We start from the raw sequence: 22,556 nt of genomic DNA on the forward strand, positions 1-22,556 counted from the left end.
GTCTAAAAATAGGTCTGGAAGGTATGGCTGTTAAAGATTAAAGGGAGACTTGAGCTGTTCCTGGCAAGATGCAAAGTATAGATTAGTGTGGTGCTGGAAAAGCACAGCAGGTCAGGCAGCATTCGAGGAGCAGGAAAATCAACGTTTCGGGCAAAAGCCCTTCATGAGAAATAGAGGCAGGGAGCCTCCGGGGTGGAGAGGTAAATGGGAGGGTGGTGGGGCTGGAGAGAAGGTAGCAAAGAGTACAATAGGTAGATGGGGGTGGGGATGAAGGTCAGAGAGGAGGGTGGAGCAGACACATGGGAAGAAAAATTGGCAGGTAGGACAGGTCATGAGGATGGTGCTGAGCTGGAAGATTGGAACTGGGGTAAGGTGGGGGGGGGTCGCGGAATGAGGAAACTGGTGAAGTCCACATTGATGCCCTGGGGTTGAAGTATTCCGAGGCAGAAGATGAGGCGTTCTTCCTCCAGGCATCGGGTGATGAGGGAGTGACAGTGGAGGAGGCCCAGGACCCGCATGTCCTCAGCAGAGTGGGAGGGGGAATTGAAATGTTGGGCCACAGGGCAGTGTGGTTGATTGGTGTGGGTGTCCCAGAGGTGTTCCCTAAAGCGCTCTGTGAGAAGGCGTCCAGGCTCCCCAACGTAGAGGAGACCGCATCGGGAGCAATGAATACAACAAATGACATTGGTGGATGTGCAGGTGAAACTTTGATGGATGTGGAAGGCTTCTTTGGGGCCTTGGATGGAGGTGAGGGAGGAGGCATGGGCGCAGGTATTGCAATTCCTGTGGTGGCAGGGAAAGGTGCCTGGAGGAGAGGGTGGGTTGTTGGGGGGCATGGACCCGGAAAGCGGAAAGCAGTCTTTGCGGAAAGCGGAAAGGGGTGGAGAGAGAAATATATCCCTGGTGGGGTCCGTTTGGAGATGGCACTTGAAAACAATAACAGAAAGATCTATCTTAACTGCACTCACTGCTAATCCCCAAAGATCCAGGATGGCATTGAAAATGTCAAGTTATAAACAGTTATGCTTTAAATTGTCCATTAACTTCAAATATAAAAGAGAGCTCGGGTCTCAAGAATAACTAAGCATTTTGACCTGAATAAAAGGTCCTTTTGACTTGTACTGTTGGAGATGTGTTTTGAAGGGATAAATGTTTCTAAGATACCCCTGAAATCTCTTCAGCACAGGTAGTCCATCAAGATCCAGGAGAGAAAGAGAGCAGTTGTAAGTCAAAACCTTCTTAGCTCATCACGCAGGAATGCAGGTCAAAAGGTCCCACTCAAATACATAAGGATTGGAAACAAGTCTGGAAGATTCACCTCATTTGAAACAGAGGAAGAATCTCCAGGAAAATTTCTCACCATGAATGAAGGGACTATTACCAGACTAGGCAAGAAAAAGAGATACAAACCATTATGAGCTAAATATCAATGTGTATTGGTCCCTGGGGAACTGAATGTCTAACTTAGGGACATTGTTCACACAAATTACAAAGTGCAAATTTTATATTGGGTTGGAAAATAGGAAAATTTCATTCAATAGTTTAAGTTGTCTACATTAACTAAATACTATGTTGCACTAGTTTAAATTGTCTACATTAACTAAATACTATGTTGCACTTACTTTGCATCTTAGAATATGAGATCTTGTTATGTCATCGTTCAGCCATTAATTAGAAGTTGAAAATTTTTAAAAAGGTGATTACCTCTACTAGGAATTATAAAACTTTATCTGTGTTTCACCAGACATCATAAAATAATAACAAATTAGCATTCCTATTGACCTGAAGTGTGAAGTAACAAATTCAAACAGAAATTATCCACAAAGCTACCTCTAAAACATTTTCTGAGCATATAACTGAAGCACATTAGTAGAATGCAGTGCTGTGTGCCAGCTATTCTGCACAAACATTCTATTGAACTACAACATCATAAATGGTTGGCCAAATGCTGTTGGATGCTGAATGGAGGTATAACATTGGTCAAAAGGCTATTGAAAACTTGCAGCTTGTCTTCAAAAGGTGCTATGTACAAATACACATGGGGATTTTGATTTAATGTCCGATCAGCACCACTCACTGCATAACATTGACTATTGACCAGCATTTTTGAGATTCCCGAATGCTTCCCTTCATACACAAACATGTGAGAATGGGTTATCTCCAATTGTACAGTCCGGTTATTTTATCTTCACAGAAAGGATAAAATCTTTAAACTGTAAAAAACTGGGGCAGGGAGAATTCTATTGATGAAACTGCTCAACTAGTCTACAGAGTAAGAAATACCGAAGTACAACTAGTCTTCCAAATTTACTTTGAATATAATTGCAGAATGATGCAGCATCCTATACCTGAGCACATCAGAGGTTTGGTTTGAATCAAGTGGGTGGGAGTGCTTACTATGAAGCAACTCATCCGAATGCACTGAAGGCACGTGGAGGTGCAACGAGGCCTAGAAATTAAGAAGAAATAAAAACTCAAGTAAATTATATATGGTCCAGTTCAGTATGTTATAGCCACACTTGCCACTAGATGGTAGCAATTACTGTCAGCATAACCACATTGCACACAAAATTACAGCCTATAATTTCTGAAGTCACCACAGTAGTAAATGCAACAAAATCTTTGAGGTTTCAACATTTGTCCTTCAGTTACTTTATTGAAATTTAATCAGAATATTTTGTGAACTTACACAGATTCCAACTTGAGATTAATACCTCACCGTCAACCTTTACCTTAAGAATATATAAGGAAGCATACTAGTTTCCTTTTATTTAAGAAAAAACTAACCTATTTTTTCTAGTCAACCTGATGTGGAAGTGCGGGTGTTGGACTGGGGTAGATGAGGTCACCAAGTTAGTCCAACAAGCTTATCTGAAATCACAAGCTTTCGAAGTGTTTTTACCAAAGTAAAAAGTAATCCAAAACTTGTACAAACTAACTTAGTGAGAGATCATATTTTATCAAGGTGATATTGTCAAAACAGGACAGTAAGGAAGATTTTACAGATACAGAACAGTACAGTAGGGTTCTTTGGTTAGACCATCTGTATGCGACTCTTATACTTATCATGTTATTCCAGCCATTCGGTTTGTTTTCAGCACCACCTTATTTTTAATTTTTTTGGAATTAGCTCTCTGCCTCAATCAGATTACAGGTCATCCCTTGTTATTCAGCTGTTGACATTTTAGTCGCACTCTCTGACACTTTTAATCACCTGCAGAGACTGTTATGCAGCCTGTCGACACTCCCACACTTTTCGTACAATCTTTTGATCTCCCTGCCTCTAAATTCTGTGCCTATCTGCTTCTTTTTCACTCTACCCGATGAAAGAGCAATGCTCCAAAAGCTTGTGATTTCGGTCCAGGGGTAGAATCACTACCACTGCACCACAAGAGCCCCTTATTGTTTCTCCTTTGCTGAAATCCCTTAACGCAAAACAAGTGTGTTCAATTTTCATAATATTCACTCCTTAAGAAACGTCAAAAGAGAGCACAGAAACAGTGGGTAAAATCTTATACTCTCTTAAAATCTTATCATTCCAAAATAAGCGATCACCTGCCTGGTCCTTTCATTTGGGAGGATTTTAACATAATTTATGCTGCCAGCTAAGCATCTCTGCTCACTCACCTATGCTTCACTCCACTGAACTTGAATTTTGCAACAAAGTTTTGAATAATAAACACAAAATGTAAGATGGGCGGGGAGGGTGGAAGAGACATAATTACAGTTAGGAGGAACACTATTTGCTTAACAGCAGAAGCATTGCTCTAAGACAAACATGCCCCTGGTAATCCAGTAGCAAGAACTGAAAAACATTTTATTAACCAGGGGTGTCGGTCAAGGTTTGAGAACAATCTGCTACTTCACACCAAGCAGCAACCAGTCAGCAACTACAGTCACATTATTACTACACAGAAAGAGGCCTTCAGCTTATTCCATGCATGCTAGTCATCAAACACCTATCTACATTTATCCAATCCCATTTCCCAGCATTGCCCATAACCTTTTATGCTATGGCATTTCAAACATGCACACAAATACTTTTAAATGTTCCGAAGGCTTGTGCCTCTTTCAGGCTGGGATTTCCAGAAATACATTACTCTCTAGATGAAAACAAAATCTCTTTACAAATCCACTAAACTTCCTGCCCCTTACCTTAAACTTATACCCCCGGACTTTGAAGTTTCAACTGAGTAAGAAAAATTTATTTCTACTAATCCTATCTAAGTCGCTCATAACTTTAGACACTTTCAACACATTCCCCCTCAGCCTTCTCTACTCCACGGAAAACATCTCTAGCCTAATGTCTCTTCAGAGCTGAGACACTCTAGCCCAAGGCATCATCTATGAAACTCCTCTGCACCCTCTCCAATGCAATCACGTCCTTTCTACAAAGCTGTGACCAGAACTGCACATACTACACAACTGTGACATAACCAACATGTTGTAGCTCCATCATAACCTCCCAGACTTTGCAATTGACTCAAAGGTAAGAATCACATATGCCTTCTTAATTTCCCTATCCACCTATCCTGTTACCTTCAAAGATCCATGCACACCAAAGTTCCTCTGATCCTCTGCACGATCTAGGGTCCTACCATTTATTATGTATTCATCAACTAGGTTTAACTAAGGTTTAATGGCAATTTACTCCAAAATCCAGACTTTCAAACTCACCAAGATCATGGAAAAACAGATTCAAAAAGTGGCTTGGCTTACCTTGAGAAAAAGTGGACATTGGTTCTGTGCTTGAGGGCAGGCTGACCAAAACCAATCAGGAAGTGGCCCAGCCTTAGCTGTCGAGACAAAGTATCCCAGTGCCAGGGGCTGCTGCAAAATGGTGACTTCATCATGAGATTCCTGTCGGTCTGTGCACTGACCCTGGAAAAGCAAAGCAACAAATTAGCTCTGACAATTAACAGATTGCAGCAGCTTATTGGTGGTAACAGTTTGCTAGAACTCCTTCTCCAATAGCAATGTGAACCCATCTATATCAAATGAACTGCAGCAGTTCAAAGAAGGTGACTTGCCACCACCTTCTCAAAGGCCCAGCGAGCAAAATCAACACCCGCTGATTGAATTAAAAACATCACACACTGCAAGCAAACAGTGCAGCAAATGGATGTCAAAGATGTTACCAGAAAAATGAGCATTACTAATACAAACTTCGAATTTTACAGTTAGGCTATGTACTAGCTATTTTTTCCTGCAGAATTTCTCTGTAGAGATTACTCCACTCAACCTCTCTCCTAGTCATTTCATGCATCACACCTAAAAACATTATGAATCGTGATATAATGATGGAGAATGGAATCAAAAGGATAGCTGACTGGTAACTGCAACATTTTTGCACCTGTCACAACATCGTTCTCCACACAAGGTTTTTTTTGAAACAAAAGTCCCACGGTATGAAACTGCACAAGTAGTTAAAAGCACTGGAGAAATAAGTTAAGAATTTCAAAACTTTTTCATGAAAAATGATACAGAAAAAAACGAGTATTAAATAAAATGTATAAAAATCAATTTTCTCGAGAATCAATAATTGACAGTCTATGAACTTTCTAGTAAGAGGCCTGTGTTATTTTGCAAGAGTGTGTGTTCAATTCCTGGCAGATGTCCACCACCTCCTTGTTAACATTTCCGAGCCGACAGGTTTCTAGTTAGCAGAAATTTTGCCTGAGGCAATTTAATCACACTGGAGTTTGGCAGCTGTTGCCGTGTCCTGATAGCACTCCATACCACTTGATACCACTTACTAAATGTCAGAACACATTATGGAACCCGAAAGGGAAGAGTATAGAAATGAGAAGCAACTGAAAGGTGGGTGAAAGACACTGTACGAAAACAGTTCATATTATTATCATGACAGTATGACAAAGGGAAAGAGTCAGACTGACACACCAATTTAAGACTGACACCAAGATGTAATTCTTTTCTCAAAGGCTATGAAAAAACCTCATCCCGGCAGAATACAAATACAGTAAAACTTTGGAAATATTTAAGGAATTTTTGACATTATCGGCCTGGAAGAGGTAAAGAGAAAGACAGAAGAGTTTTCATAAATGAACTAAAATGTACCAAATAGTCTTCTCCTCTGTACCGTGATTTACAGAAATATTAAGTAACAATTTTATAAAGGAGAAACAAATGTGATAAAACAACATCCTCACCTTGCCCGTGTCACCACCGTGTGGATAATGGGACCCTGGTGAATGTACCGGGGATGTGGATGGAGATGCTGGCAAGTTAATTATGAGATCATCATCTGGGTCCAGTAATTCAAAGATTCCCATTTCCTCTGCAAATCAAATCAAAGCCAGTTGGATAAGAATAGAGAACAAGTTCAAATCAACTTATAAATGATCAGCAAGTTTTCTGCGTTATGTTTTGCAACAAACAACTCTATAGTGAAAGTTCTTCCGTTAATAGAAACTTAACATGACACTTTCATTCACCATAGCCTGATTAAAGTAGTACATTGAAACACTGATGGAATATTGCAAAGTTCAGTCCCTACTTTGTTATCACCAGCAGGATGTGGCTGTAATAGTTCAAATCAATGTTCCAACATCAAGCATCAATCTCCAAGTACTCATCACCTGTTTCCAATAACAGATACTTAAATGTGGACAGCGAGTAAGGAAGTCAGATCTGTGCTGCTGGAACCAAGTTAGTGACGAGACAGGGACCATGAACAAGGGTGGAACAGTTCAGAAAGTGTCAGTCCCCATGAAGAATGTGATGCCATTGCCCGAATCAGGGAAGAGACAGAGGGGAACAAATCAGTTTCACTAACTTGCTCCCTCACTCACTCATCTTTTGGGCCTGTCAACACCCCATCACATCAGCAGTAATCACCATCATTGCCTCATTACCTGAAAATGAATCACCTGCCCTGAGACAGAAAAAAAACTGAAATACAAATTCCTCCACTCAAAAAGGTTAGAGAACTCCAATGCAGAGTAATGGGAGGAATTAGTTCCTGCCCCTCCCAAATGATCCTGGTATGTAAGTTCACACTTTCCCCTCCCCTGGCCTAAATAACCCACAAAGTACCTCTCCATTAACAACCATTCTTCATGTGTGCATCTACAAATTATTAAAGGGTTAATCAACCAGTTGAAAACACAGGTGTTGAGCAACTGAGCAGTAAAGTGATAAAGACAAGTTGCTAGAAAGGCTGCAGAACCCAGGTAAAGAAGCCACCAGACCGCAATGGGACGCGTTCTAGATTGCTGAGAAGTAAGGGCGAAAATTACACAGTTGTTAACAGAAGGTTTCCAGGCTTCTCTAAAAGAAGGATTGGAAGATCACAAATGTTTAAGGAAGGAACAAAGGATAACCTAGAAAACTACAGAACAATTAGCTTGACATTAATAGTGTGAAAACTGATGGAGGCCATAATAAGGGATAAGATCAATATACACAGAAAAATAAGTTAATAGTCAACATGGCTTTGTTAAAGTCGTGTCTGGCAAATTTAATTTTAATGAGGTGACACAGACAGTGCTGTGGATGTTGCATATTTGGACCTTCAGAAAGCATTGATATATTATCACATGGCAGGGTAATTAGCAAATTAGGAATGTTTGGATCTGATAGGTCCGTGGTAGCTTGGATTAGAAGTTGGCTAAAAGACAGGAAACAGAAAGTAGCACTTCTCAGACTAGAGATAGGAGTTGAAGCGAGTTTTGAGAAGATTTGTACTCAGGTTGAGGTTCTGGATGTAGGTTTGCTCGCTGAGCTAGATGGTTCATTTTCAGACATTTTGTCACCACACTAGGTAACATCTTCAGCGAGCCTCCAGACGAAGCACTGCTGATGATAACTAGGGGGTCACAATTTCAAGACCGTCAAGTAAGAGTTAGGAAGGAGATGAGGAGAAACTTCTTTTCTCAGGAGTTGTTAGGATTTGGAACGTGCTGCCTGGGAGAGTGGCAGAGCCAAGTGCCAAGGTTTCAAAGAGATATACATTTGAAACAGATACATTTAGAGGGCAATAGAGAGAGGGCTGGAGAATAGGATCAGCTGGGTAGCTCTTTTGGGTGCCGGTACAGAGGCAATGACCTCCTCCTGTACAGTAAAATTCTAGGATTCTAACCATGTATTCTATCCAGCAGATAACCAAAGTTGGAACACTGGTCAAATTTTCCCATCCTTGGCTTATAAGCTGAATGGTAATATCGCAAACCCTTTTCTAGCAGAGAACCAAATCTTAAATCCACACAGGTTCCAATACCATAGATGGTGCTTCTATCTATCATGTCACTTGCAGCAGAAACCAAGTGTAGATTGTTACTCAAAGTATCCTACATTAGCTTGGGATTTTTCAAGGGAGGCACATTAAGCATTTTGAGTTGAGATTTTAAAAATGGCTAAAATTTTGCCTTCATTTTAAAAATCACCTACCAGATAGCTTTTTGACATTTCCAACAAGATACCCCATCTTGTACAACCATTCATTTTTATTTCAATTCAATACAGCTGAAAATAACTTGCTCAAGTATTCATATGTGCATTTCACCCAGCATTGGTGAAGCAAGAATCTTCACTGAACTTCTTTCACAACCCAGGGCCTTCAAATCCAAACGTGGTTCTGGTTTTCCATCTACCACAAACAATGAAGTATTGAAGCCAAATGTAACACTCCTGTCGTTATTACAGCTGCAATAAGCTAACAAGCATCAAATACTGAGCATGAAGCCTTCCGTGCTCTGAAGAGCTGAGCAAGTTACTAGATAAACTTGAGGAGCCACTAAAAAGGTCATGAAGCAGGTTTCTGCTTCAGGACTGACCTATCTAACCATTCAAAATGAAACAAACTAAATCCATAATCACCTACTCATCGCTGAATTAGGAAATGGTGCACCAGCTGAGTCACCAACCAGTAGACAGGGCTACAATACGGTCCATAAATCAACAATTGAAACAGAAAAATGAGAGATTACATCCCAATTCAAATACTGTAAAAACATCATTTGTAAGAATCCAACATATATCAAGGCAACAGACAACATCCATGACTAACCAACGTTTATTTCATAGCTCCCAGTTGGCACTTGCACCATTGCGGAGGTAGGAAACACTAGGATGTGAGTGCATGATGTATCCTGTGGCGTGCTCAGTTGCGACGTCTGCATGTTGAGTGATGTGCCACGACCAAACACTGACCCAACAGACACAGAATCTGCAACAAGATTTAAAAGAAAGCTTTGTCTTAAACCAACGTTTCAAAAAAATAAGATCTTCTGTTAACTACTCAACAATAATCCAAATGAGTAAGAGTATAAAAAGAAAGTTTATTTCCAATGACTTCAGGATATAAGCACCCAGTTCAAAAGAACTGCACTCTTTAATGCAGCGAACTAGCTCCTGTTGTTCACACCATTCCAAACTTTGGGAGAAAAAAAGTCGCAAACTGTGATTTGCTGATACCTTGGAGAGACTTACACCAAAGTCACTCTTCATGAAGTCTCTGAACTCCTGATGTTAATTACCAAAGCTAGAAAGATTTAATATGTTCTAAATTATGCACCTGTTCTACCATACATCAAAGGCAACAGTTTTTCAATGGTAAAGAGTCTTTAGCTTTATTTTAAAAACTGTATGTAGTTTCCTCAGCAATCTGCCTAACATTTCTCCCTTAACCACTAAAGAAGTTATCGTTCAAGTCACTGCTTCCCAGACACAGTCATTGTGTAATGGAAGCTTCCATTAACAGCACTTCAAAAATTAATTTTCAGACACTGTCAACATTATAGGGCACTCTAATGTTAGCATTTCTCAAATGTATAATAATAATTGGATTATTTTTATACATAATCCAATTTCCTGAGCTCTTCTAGTTCCTTGCCCCATGTCTGTAAATATGAAGCCAGCAACACTGACCTTCTGTTATCCAATATTGCTTGAGTTCCACTCCATAACATGTCTGCATTTTACATTACAGGTTTATATAATGAAAATACATAGAATATTTTCTACATTAATAGTGAATCCTTCATATAGGAAAAAACAATATTAACCAACAACATAACACAAATTATCAGCATGCCCAGTCAACAAAGTAACACTCCTAACTTTTGACAATTTGTTGGGATCTTCAAATATGAACGAAAGGTTGAGAGAGAGATTAACTTCTTAGGCATGTAAACTGGTTAATCTAACAACAAATATCACCAAACGTACACAGAATTACGTGGAAAAAAATATTAAATTTGATAGGTAGCCAACAAACAAAGACCCCACTTTGCAGAGCTCAGGCATCTTTACCCACAATAGCATAGTGTCATTTATGTAACAGGACTCCTACCAATAAAGTTCTTGTTGCTGGTAGAATCTAAATGGTCATATGAGACAATAGGGACTTACTTTTCTGGTTACCTTCTCAACATAACTTTGAAAAGAAAAAAGTCGACCCTTAGTAAAACACTAGTGCAACCAAAATGTACCAGTATGATGCCTCACAATTGAGTACCAATATGTTTGGTCATAAAGCCTTCTACCCATTTCAATTTTAATATCTGCCTTTAATACACTAAACTGCTCCCTATTTCTTTTTTCTTCATTAAGATTTAGGTGATGACATCAAAGCCCCAATTAACAAGCATTCTTAGCTGTCCTGAGGAGGTAGTGATGGGCCTTGTCCTTGAATACTGTAATTGCCATGTTATTGGTAGTATTATATTCTGTGTCTCTATTGATAAGCCCAAGTAACCCATGCATTGTTTTTAAAACTATTTTATCAACATTCTCTGCTACTTTTAAAGTCTTGGATTGAACCCATAGCCCTTCTGCTCATCTACATCTTTTCAAAATTGAGCCATTTAAGGTGTACTGTCTTTTCATAATAGCCCTTCCAAAATGCATGAATGCACACTTCTCCATAATGATGGCCCTGCCACACCTCTGCTCAACCTACCATCTATATTACTATTCACTATGCCAAATTTACAACTACACATGTTCTAATACTGTTCCTAAACCCAAGTCTGGGTAATCTATAACAAGTTAAAAGTGGCGATTCTTGATGTGGCAGCATGGCAAGGTGACACATGGCTGGCCACTCTAGACCCATGACTGAGCACTTAAAGACTGTAAAGTTGAATTTTATTTCTTTTTTTTGCCTGTACATTCAACGTTTTGGTTTTCTTTTCGTGTTTTAAGATGACACTTGAGAGTGGCAACACTATGCAATACCTTTCACTTTTGTAATAAAATACATGTGACAATAAATGCATCAAATCAAATTTCAAAAAAAAAATTAATGGATCCAAAACTGACCAATGCCAACGTTTCCCAGTCTGAAAATCATGCATCAGAAAAGGTGGTTAAATTATTAAAGCTGCACATCACGTTTTGTTTTTAGAATTTACATTTGTCGGGTGACCAACAAGAGCCACTGTACAAATGGAGAACTGAAATGTCCAACCAGAACACAGGTACAACTCATTTTCTTCAGCAAGTTAATAATTTATTTTAGAACCAACACTATTGTGTTGTAGTATATTACCTCATAAATAATGATGCATCCCAGACAAATTGAAACTTATCAGTAACAAACTGCATATTCCATAAACTGTTCTCACCAGGCATTATCACAAACGATCCCTGTGGTTCCATAGCAACCAAACAAGCACTAAGGATGCTTGGAGAATCAGCTGCAGAAATACCACACATTCTGCAAGTATCCTTCAGGTGCCGGCTGAGGGACTGCAAAGTGCGACGACCAAGCAAACAACTCCAGTCTGCAGAATATAAAAGATTAGCACGAGTTAGTGAAACAACAAAACAGCACTGAAGATTATGCACTGAAGATTAAAGGATTTTCTGAACAGCTCTGTAGGTGGATGTGCTGTGCTGTATAATGCAACAGCCTAGGTGTCACTTTTAAAGTCATAAAAGGTAAAACATTTGTGACATCCATTGTCTGCTAGATTAATACGATTATTAAACCTTAGTTTCATGAACTAAAGACTCACCAAACCAGTAAAAAAAAAGTGCTCCAAGGATTAAGCACTTTTTAATACTCCCAAATTTCCAACTGATTCCCTGTCAGCTGATTTCAATTACTTTTTTCTATTCATTCATGGGACATTGTCTGGCCAGCATTCACTACCTGCCCCATACATCCTGGTATCAACATTTCAAAAGACTATTTTCTTTCACAGACTTTATTTGCTGTCCAAGTTTGAGGCAAACAAGAAAATTGGATATAAATATGACCTTTCTTCTTGTTAACATGCTTCATGTTCACAAAATTACTTCTGGCCATTTCTATCATTCTATTATGTTGCCACATTGGTATTCATTACACTGAAGACAACAAGAGAGTTCCTGCTCATGATCACTATCAAATGAACGGAATGGTGATTCCATTAGAAAGCACATTTCCAAAAAATGAGACTGCAAGAAGGTGGGACTCTGCCCTCTGACCTGAGAAATTCAAAAATGAACAATGGCATTTAATAAGATCTGCCAGGAGTTAGCATGAAAGAGAAGGGCCTCAAGGGTTCTTGTGGCACAGTGTTAGGAGACCTGGATTGAAGTCCAACCTGCTCCAGATATGCGACACAACACATCTGAACAGGTTGCGACAAAGCTTCCTCCTTTAATAAGGTTATGCAAAACTTGCTTTTTTTTTTGCAGAGAGGTTGTAGACAACACAAACTCCGGAAAGTCTGGGGCGTAGAGTTTTAGAGCCATTTTGATGATAACAGATACTGCCTCATGGAGAAGGCTTTCAAGTTTAAAAAACACACTTGTATAATGAAAGGGGAGTAGCCAGTTCGCCCAGCTCAGTTTTTCTCTGATTTGTGGTGCTGGAAAAGCACAGCAGGTCAGGCAGCATCCAAGCAGCATGACAATCGACATTTCGGGCAAAAGCCCTTCATTAGGAAGGAGAAGGGACGATGATGCGCTTTTGCGCGAAATGTAGATTCTGCTGCTCCTTGGATGCTGCCTGACCTGTTGCGCTTTTTCAGCACCACACACTCGACTCTAATCTCCAGCATCTGCTGTCCTCACTTTAACCTTCTCTCTGATTTAGTTTGGTGTTTAGCAGTAGTGTGAAAAAAGGCTGATGGACCCACAGAAGCAGGTCTAGGCTGGTACTCTCTCTCAGACTTCTATCCTGTAAGAACATATGTCTGATTTTACCTTTTGTGCCAAGGGGTGTTTATGGGGACTTTGTATTTGGAACAGCATCATTAACTTGGGATGATGTGTTGGGTTTTCGGAGAGGTTAAGTTATTTGGTATTCTGTTTTCTATTTTTTGTGCTTCATTCAGTAATCTTGTGAATAAATTCTATTTTGTTTAAAACTAAGTGGCTTGACCAGCTGATTCTCTCCTGGAATATCCACTTCACACCTGCTTAAAACAACTAACAAAGTTAGGGTCTGGGCTACATTCTAGAAAAGTTCTGAAGGATCTGGCCTGGTCCATAACAAAAATGTCTACAATTGTGACCTTCTACACAGGATATTTAAAGCACAAAGCTATACTTTATAATAAACCGGCATTAAAAATGACACAAACTAACATTTCCATGTTGCAAGTCTCCCATAACATTACCCAGGGAGTCCACAATACAGTGACAGCAAAATGGGTAGAAAAAAAAACAAACATCAGTGCCAAAAGAGGGAGTGTACGTTGCATTGTTACAGACATGAGAATCTTAATATAGAATATTTTTAATATCTAAAAACCATTTGGTAAGTACCACAAATTGGGTTACTTAATAAGAATTCATGGTACAAGAGGTAATATATTAGCAGGGTTAGATGATTGGCTAACCAACAGAAGACAAAGTAGGGGAAATAATGAGGCATTTTTAGGATGGCAACCTGTAACTAGCAGAGTACCACATGAATCTGTGTTGGCCCACAATTATTTACAATATATATTAATGAATGGGATGAGGGAAGTAGATATACAATTGCCACGTTTACAAAAACAGGTGGGAAGGCAAGTGCTGAGGATGACAGTGTCTTCAGAGGAATATAGAGAGATTGAATATACCAAAACTTGGCAGATGGGACATAATATGGGAAAATGTGAGGTTGTCCATTTGGAAGGCAAGTATAGAGGAGTTGAATATTATCTGAATGGAGAAAGACTGCAGAAAGCTGCAGTGTAGAGAGATTTGGGAATCCTCATGCATGAATCACAAAAAGCTACTATACACGTTCACAAGGTAATGGGAAAGTAAAGGAATGTTGGCCTTTATTTAAAAGGGAATGGAGTATAAAAATAGACAATAAAAACCGAAAGAACTGTGACTCTTCCTCAAAAATGATGGTAGCTAGAAGAAAGTTTCTTTTTAATGCAGAATGTTGGTTGTGGGGAGGGGTAAGCAGCAAACGACGGTTGGACATAGAGCCCAAAGAGAGAAAAGAACAATTGGATAGACAAAGAAATGGATAATAATCAGCCTAGGAGAATGCATTGTTATTAAAGGGGTCAATTAGAGGCTAACAATGGGTTGTGTATAATAGCAGATCATATAATAACAAGGCCTTGTGTGGTGTGGTGGGGTTGGGTAAGGATATGGGAGAAGGTGCCTCAAACCCTAAAATTGTTGAACTCCAGAAGCTGTAGAGTTCCAAGGCAGAAATTTAGGTGCTGTTCTTTCAGGTTGCACTTGGCTTCACTGGAGCACTGCAGCAAGCCTGTGACAGAGACGTTAGCCAGGGAACAAGATGGTGTGTTGAAGTGGCAGGCAACTGGAAGTTCAGGGTCTACTTTGTAGATGCCCTGCAAAGTGGTCACCCAGTGCATGCTTAATTTCCCCAATGCACAGGAAACTACATTGTGAGCATCAAATGCAGTAGACTAAATTGAGTGGTATAGATAAAGTGTTGCTTCATTTGAGATATGTGTTTGGGCCTTTGGATACAGAGGAGGGAGCAAGTAAACAAACAGGTGTTACATCTTCTGCGATTGCAAGGGAAAGTGCCGTGGGGCAGTGGACTGAGTATTGGGAATGAAGGAGGAGTGTATCAGGGTGTATCGGAGGGAACAGTCCTTGTGGGAATTGACAAGGGAGGGGAGGGGAATATATGTCTGGTGGTGGCATCCCACTGGAGGTGACAGAAACTGCAGCTATCGATCCTCTAGATGTGGATAAGAACAAATGGGACCTTATCGTTGTTGTGGGAGGGCAGATGGGTCGTACCTGGCTAAGGGGCATGTCAACTATGGGGAATCCTTGCTTAAGGAAGAGGGTCAATATTTCAGAGACACCCCTTGTCGAAATTGGCATCATCAGAACAGATGCGATGATGACGGAGGAATTGGGAAAATGGAATAGGCTGAGGATATAACAGTGTTAAGGTAACTATGGAAGTCAGTTGGTTTGGAGTAGATATTGGTGATCAGCCTATCCCCAGAAATGGAAACAGAGATGTCGAGGAAGGGAAGGGAGGAGTCAGAGGTAGACCAGGAGAAGATGAGAACAGAATGGAAATTTGTAGCAAAATTGATAAACTTTTCCAATTCTGGACAAGAGAAAGAACCAACAGTGATGATATTTCAATACACCAGTGAAAGAGTTGTGGGTGAGAGCCGTAATAGGACTGGAACAAGGAAGGCTCCGTGTACTCCAGAGAGAGATGGGCATAACTGGGGGCCATGCAGGTATCCATGGCCACACCTCTACCCTGAAGGAAGTGAGAGGAGTTAAAAGAGAAGTTGGTCAGGATGGGGCATTTCTTACTGAAACTACAAAGCATAGGCATACTACATCTACAGTACTGTGGACAATTTTGTTTCCGTATTGAAGGAATCATATACTGACAATGGAGGCAGTTCAGAGAAAATTCATTAGGTTGTTCCCAGGTATGAGGGATCTTCTCGTTAGGTCAGGGTGATCTTGATCTCATTGAAGTTTGGAAAAATAAATGGTGATCTTACTGAAATGTTAGATACGTTCAAGATTGAGATAGACAGACTTTTATTCAGAAAGGGAATCGGGGTTATAGGCGTAAGGCAGGAAAGTACAGTTGAGGATTGAGAGATCAGCCATGAATAGTAAAATAGACTCAATGGGCTAAATGACCTACTTCTGCTCCTACATCTTATGTTCTTACATTTAAAAAAAAATCAATCAATTGCAGTCATTGTTGTAAATCAATACCAACATCCAATTTACATGCAGTAGTTTTATTGTTTATGGAATAAATTGCCCAGTTTAGTAGGAAACTTCTCTATTCTTTAATTAATGTCATGATTTTCAATATCTATATCAACTACTGGAGGCGGCAGGATGTTGATTTTAACTGTCATGTAAATATGAAGCACTGGCCAGTACAGCAGCCTCTCTGAACTGCACTGGTGCTTGTCCTCAAATCTTGGAGTACATGTTACTGTAACTGCAGCCTAAAATTTCAAGCATTTTGGAATAATGCATAGTTCTCCCACCAATGACTGAACTCTGTTTGGTCCAAACTTATCTCTGGTAGTGGAAAACCATGTTGTAGGTTATGAATCAACATTCGCCTTACAAAAGATCATACGACCCAATTCAATGAGTAATAGTACGGGTATGATAAAATTGCTCTTTAATATATGCCTTATGAAAACAAACATTAAATCAGAATTCACATTTGAAGCTAATAGTTGGCAGAAAAATCTTCCAGAACACTCCAAAAAAAATTAAATAAATGTGCAGTGTACAAGTTTATAAGATGCTGTTGGATGTTCATTTGTTTTACCTTTTAATTCTCCATGTCCTATCCTCCCAAGCCGCCCAATGACAACCCTCCAGGGTAGTGATGTCATCTGCATGATGCCCAAACACCAATCCCAGAGTTTTTGCAATCCCATTCTCCGGGGTGAACCTTTCCGTCTGCGAGCCCTGTCAGATTAAATAAAAATCACCACTTTAGTAAGAATAGATCGTTCAAGAAATACTCAATAATTTACATAACCTGTATAGAGATAGAAACAGTGATAAAATTTCAAGTTAATGATCTCCTTCTTCAGAACAAGTAGTAGTTAGGGATCAACAGGTTGCAAGAAAAAAAGTGAAAAGGGCAGGCGGTGAAACAACAAAAGGAAAGGTCTAATGGGGTGGAAGGCAAGAGGAGTCAAATGACAAAATAATGGTGGTGCAACGTAAATGATAATAATGGAATTCACAAATAAACTCGGGGATTGGTTTAGGAGGTACTTGCATAAGAAAATCATTTCCAGTTGTAGTAGTCCAAAAATGTGGGGGCAGAGGTGATGATCTCAGCTAATGGTTATGGCAGGACAAATCATAGGTTCTATTTCTTTTAGTTTACTGAGGAGGTCAGTCATTGAACATAGTCACAAGAGGTTACAAATATATTTTTGACAAGAGAATGCCAAAGTTTATTACACAAAAGAAAACATGTTCTCGTTTGGTTTACTATTTTACATCTGGAAAAAAAAATCATTACAAATATCAGAAAGCAAGTTTCAACTCGTTTAACCCAACAACCTCACAGACACAAACATCAGTAAAGGATCCCTCTCATCTCCATGCTAAAGCTGTGGCACCATTGTAATTGGTTTCCTTTTCAGCACATTTCTGTGCCTAGCTTCTGCTCAGAGTTTTTATGTTTTATATTAACTTGCAATTTTCTTCAATTAATCTCTCTCCCCCAAGGCCTATAAACAAACTACTAACCCAGCTCAACGGTACAAAGATGGCTTCTTTAAAATTCCTTGCTTCAGTAGCCTTATAGGATGTTATTCTCTCTTGGGAACTCCACAGCTACCATATTTTGGAGTTTTCGATTAGATTCCCTACAGTGTGGAAACAGGCCCTTCGGCCCACCAAGTCCACACCGATCCTCCAAAGAGTAACCCAACCAGACCCATTTCCCTCTGACTAATGCACCTAACAGTATGGGCAAGTTAGCATGGTCAATTGGCCTAACCTGCACATCTTTGGACTGTGGGAGAAAACCGGAGCACCCAGAGGAAACCCACACAGACACAGGGAGAATGTGCAAACTCCGCATAGACAGTTGCCTGAGGCTAAAATCGAACCTGGGACCCTGGTGCTGTGAGGCAGCAGTGCTAATCACTGAGCCACCGTATCGCCCCATAGGTTTTCTATGTTGGTTAGATTGTTTTCATGAGCAGTCCGCTTGGAGATGTTAATGCACACCTCAGGAGCAAACAGGACTTGAATCCGGCACTCCTGGCTTGAGGTATGGAGCTAGACACTCAAAGTACTGCTGCCTCCCCGGCAGAGAATTGAACCCCGGTCTCCCGCGTGACAGGCAGGGTTACTAACCACTACACTACTGAGGACTGGTTCTTCTAAGCAAATCAGGGCTTCTCCCAGCCCTGTCTGGACTGTTTTGAATACACAACTCTTCTCTGAATCAATCTGTTTATCTCCGAGTTGTAAAGTTCAAGTCCGCAAATAGCTTAAGCAATTACTTATTGGAAGTGGGGGCAATGCTAGTCATTTCTCTAAAATCAACTGGTTTCTTTGAAATATTGCTTTAACCTTATTGTTCAAAATTACTTTCTGATTTTGAAAACTAAAACTGAACAAGACTTCATGGCACTGAAAACTAAAGTCCATTTCTCCCTCTACTTTAGAACAGAAGCTTCCAAGTAACAATAATGTATTGTGAGCTTACATCACAATCTGAAATTGTTCAACTTAGCTGTAAAATACTTAATCAGAATATGAGTTGTTGTTTCTAGAGATTATATTGCATGTTATTGGCACAAGGTAGGTGGCAAAGGATGGAGATATCAGAATTGGGGGGAAAAGGGAGGGAAAAAAGAAATGGGGGGGGGGGGGGGGGGGGGGGGGGGGGGGGAGCAGGAGCAGGAGTAGGAGCAGGGATTTAAAATAACATTAAATCAGAGGTGTTCTGCAACAAAGCAATTCCAAACTATATTTGGAAATGCAACCATGAGCAGAATATGCTAAATTAATGGAAGCACAAGTAAAACACTATCATCCAGAAGCATTTTTGAATCTGGACAGTGCGAAGAAAAAACAAGGCCAGGTGCTGAATCTCCTGTGCTTCCCAGAAGATCCATGTCAAATGAAGGGAAGGGGTTGGCTGAGAAACGGACCAGTGTGTCACTAAGGAAACGGTCCTTCAGGAATACTGGAAGAGCAGATTCCTCCATATTATGGAATGATCTGTTGAATTTAGTGGCTGGTGGAATGCAAAGTGAGGATGCGAAAACCCCTGATATGGTTCTGGGAGGAGGAGAAATTTTGGGACTAAACAGACCCATGGGTAGAGCAAAAAGGTCCTTTAGAAGCAGCAAAGTGGGAGGAAATGCAGCTGTGGCTATGACAGTGTGCTTATAGTGCAAACTGACTAATACACCATTTTCAGAAACAGAGAAACAGAAGCTGAAGGGAAGAGTTAAACATGGGATCACATGAAATGAGGGATGTCTTGAAATCTGAATAAAGTTGATCAAAATTTCTAATTTACGGCAAGAATAGCTCAACCATGACAGTCATCGATGTACTAAAAACAAAGTGAGGAAGAGGACCTGTAGAGAACAGGTTCCACATATTCCATAAACAGAGCAGTAGCTAGCTTAGTTGGTGTAATTCAGAATAACGCCAACAGCATGAGTTTGATAGTCCTTCCAGCTAAGTTACAACTGCATTCTGCCTCCTTGTCCTGCTCCTGACAGTGGATGGAAAAAGCAAACTACCCGGATAAAAGCTGCCAAGAAACACCATAGGAAGAAGTATCAGCCAATGATGAGCCAAAACCAAGTGAAATAATCATTAAAAGGCTTGGACAGCTACAGCAACCTATACACACTCCCATAGCAATATCTTTAAACTGGAGAAAGTGAGTGGAGTAAAAGGAGAAATTGTTCAATGTGTTGGATCTCCATGAAGGAAGAAATGCAATACCCTTAGGGCTTGTTGGTTGATATGGAGTTCAGGAAGAATTGGATATTCGTGGTCAAAAGGAGATGGTTACTGGCAGTAAACTGTATTGGTAGCAACAGGCATCATAAGAAATGTGGATATAGATGGAAATGGACTGAACAAGCAAAGAAAAACAACATGTTGAAATAGGGAGAATAGGTTCCATAGGGCAAAAACAAGCTGAAACAATGCTGAGTTTCTGTTGGTGGAAGCATGTAGAAGATGAGTTTGAGGATGAATGAGTTGGATCATCTCTAACTACAGACATTGGATTGACTCATTCCTTCCTTTTTTAAAATGCAAACATCAGTATTATGCTGCTGCGTGCAGCCACTCCTGTCAGGGGAATTCCTATCAGATATGTTATGCTGATCTGTCTTGCACCACCTTTACGCATCTAGCGTACCATCTCTAGAACGCTGCAGCTTTTCAGCTCTGTTCATATGGCTGAAATACTGGCATTTTCCTTTCTGGATGCCACTTCTTTTTAAGAATTCTTTTCACTCCTACAATTTCAAATACCACTTCATTTCTCCTATGGTCCATATGTGGAATTTTGTTTTAAAAACTTGTGGAAAGTAGAATCCCTGGCTGGCCAGCCAGCATTCACTGCCTGTCCCATACTTCCTGGTATCAGCATTTCAAAAGACTCTACTTTTTCACAAAATTTATTTGTTGTCCAAGTTTGAGGCATACAGGAAAACTACATATAAACTAGAGCTTTCTTGTTGTTTAACATGCTTCATCTTCATAAAATTACTTCTGGCAATCTCCATTCTTCTAACATCTACGATCTTGTCATCATTTATCTTAAATAGAGAAATTTATCAACGTAGTCCAATATGACACCACTTAATTCAAACTTCTACGGTATTTCTACTAGTTATCAATTTGTCTATTTGGTGTTTACAGTCAAGTCACTATTTGCAATATTTTGTTCAGCCTCTTCTAAAATGAGTAGCAACTGAAAGTACCTTAACATTTTATTTAATGTATTACCATTGTCTCTCTCTAATGGTTGCGTTATTTCTTTCAATGTACAAGCAACTTTACAGAATATATTATTTTTTATTTATATATCTCTTTTCATGTTAACATAAATACAATGTACCTTCCAGTCTGACTAGAATGATCTGTTCTTTCCTACAAGCAATGCCAGTTTCGGCTGCTAGCAATCTTAAGACAAGCCTTTTTACTAAACTGATGAATTAGCCTTTATTTTGATGTTTTCCAGTTGTCAACATACCTGTTTGGTACATCTATATTAATGACACAGGTCTCCAGCAACTCTCCATAGAGATCCGTACATGTTCCAAGCAACCACCTCTGATCATGTGACAAGCAATAGCCAACAAAAAGAACATTATATTTCTGGCTCGCCTCGCCAAATGTTTCTCCTAGCTCAGTTTGCTTATCCTTCACTGGAGCCAAAATAAACGGCGGGCTATAAATCCGCAAATGCTCTGGTCTCTACAGCAAAAAGAAAAAGGTAGGTTTGGAATTAGGTCACATTTTAAATATTTTAACATGACAAATAGCCCAATGAGTAAATGCATTTCCTAGCTTGGTAATGTTGCACAACAGGGAGGTTTGAGACTCTTCTTTCTCGAATTATTTCACTTCCTAACCTTTTAGTGGGATGAAAATGGAATGAAAATTGTATTGGGAGACATTTTTTTAAGCATGGAGATATTACACATTTAAAAATTACCACTTTAATTATGAGATATAGTACAATATTCAAACATTATACTCCTGGGTATCCAGTTGAGTTGAAAGGTACTGCATCTTGCCCTCAAAAATATTCCTGAGTTGCAGCATGGCACCATAGCCTCCTCAGTGTCAATGAGCTAGTCTGATATGATGCCAGTGTTTCTTCAGAATCCATCAGCATCTAAGGGATAAAAATATCATACTGCAACAGCTCTAATCAGTGGGACATAAACTGAGGCCGATTTCCAGTGGTGGCATACATTGCTGATTTGGTCTCAATGCCTCAGTCTCGAGTTTGACATAGTACCAGCAGATAGCTATTATCTGTGCTTTTGTTACCTATGGATACACATGCACAGCCAACATGAGCAAGATTCCCATTGTGTTCAATTCCATCCGAAATTCAGTGTCAAAATATTTCAGATCAAAAAACTACAAACTTAACTTTGTAATCTCAGTTTTTAAAATGCTTTCCTTTCTCACACTACATACAGATTAAGCAAAGTAGTCTCCCACTTTCGGTGTGAAACACCAAATGCAAGTGTTTAATGAAAAACATTTTATTCATACTTTATCCCTATCTTTCACATTCAATTGCAATCTTTACTCTTTAGATGCATTTCAAATTTTGTAGTCATATTCTACACCCTAACTGGATAAGAAATCAGAGCATAAAAAGATATTGCCTGTTGAAATTCCTGTTTTGAAACAAGACACTTCAAAAGTTTCAATTAGATGTTTTATCAGGGTATTGACTTTGGCTCAAGAGAAAATCTACATAAGTCATTTCTTAAAAGCATAAAGAACTGGAAAAATAAAACAAATTCAATGCTAGAGTTGGGGGAAAGCAAAAGTCATATTCAGGTTGGCCATATTGACTTTAGGAAAATTGCCTTCAATCAAAAATGGGCCAGATCACTTTGGTTTGTAAAGGTTATGAA

General features: G+C 39.6%; 1 protein-coding gene across 3 annotated transcripts in view; it reads right to left on the bottom strand.

The window, feature by feature from the left end:
• Window positions 1-22,556, bottom strand: part of med13a (mediator complex subunit 13a) — a 217,668-nt gene that overhangs the window by 6,322 nt on the left and 188,790 nt on the right. For 2 of the 3 annotated variants that reach the window (XM_043718104.1, XM_043718103.1), the window contains exons 24-30: window positions 21,149-21,372; window positions 16,715-16,857; window positions 11,589-11,747; window positions 9,029-9,187; window positions 6,171-6,298; window positions 4,720-4,881; window positions 2,349-2,449 (exon numbers count right to left, since the gene is read on the bottom strand). In XM_043718104.1, coding sequence (XP_043574039.1) covers window positions 2,349-2,449; window positions 4,720-4,881; window positions 6,171-6,298; window positions 9,029-9,187; window positions 11,589-11,747; window positions 16,715-16,857; window positions 21,149-21,372 — 1,076 coding nt within the window. Of the gene's footprint in view, window positions 1-2,348; window positions 2,450-4,719; window positions 4,882-6,170; window positions 6,299-9,028; window positions 9,188-11,588; window positions 11,748-16,714; window positions 16,858-21,148; window positions 21,373-21,439; window positions 21,797-22,556 lie in introns of those variants that run through there. The other variant, XM_043718105.1, reaches the window with a different exon arrangement.

The sequence above is a fragment of the Chiloscyllium plagiosum genome, chromosome 28 (assembly GCF_004010195.1).
Source record: "Chiloscyllium plagiosum isolate BGI_BamShark_2017 chromosome 28, ASM401019v2, whole genome shotgun sequence".
Classification (NCBI taxonomy): domain Eukaryota; kingdom Metazoa; phylum Chordata; class Chondrichthyes; order Orectolobiformes; family Hemiscylliidae; genus Chiloscyllium; species Chiloscyllium plagiosum.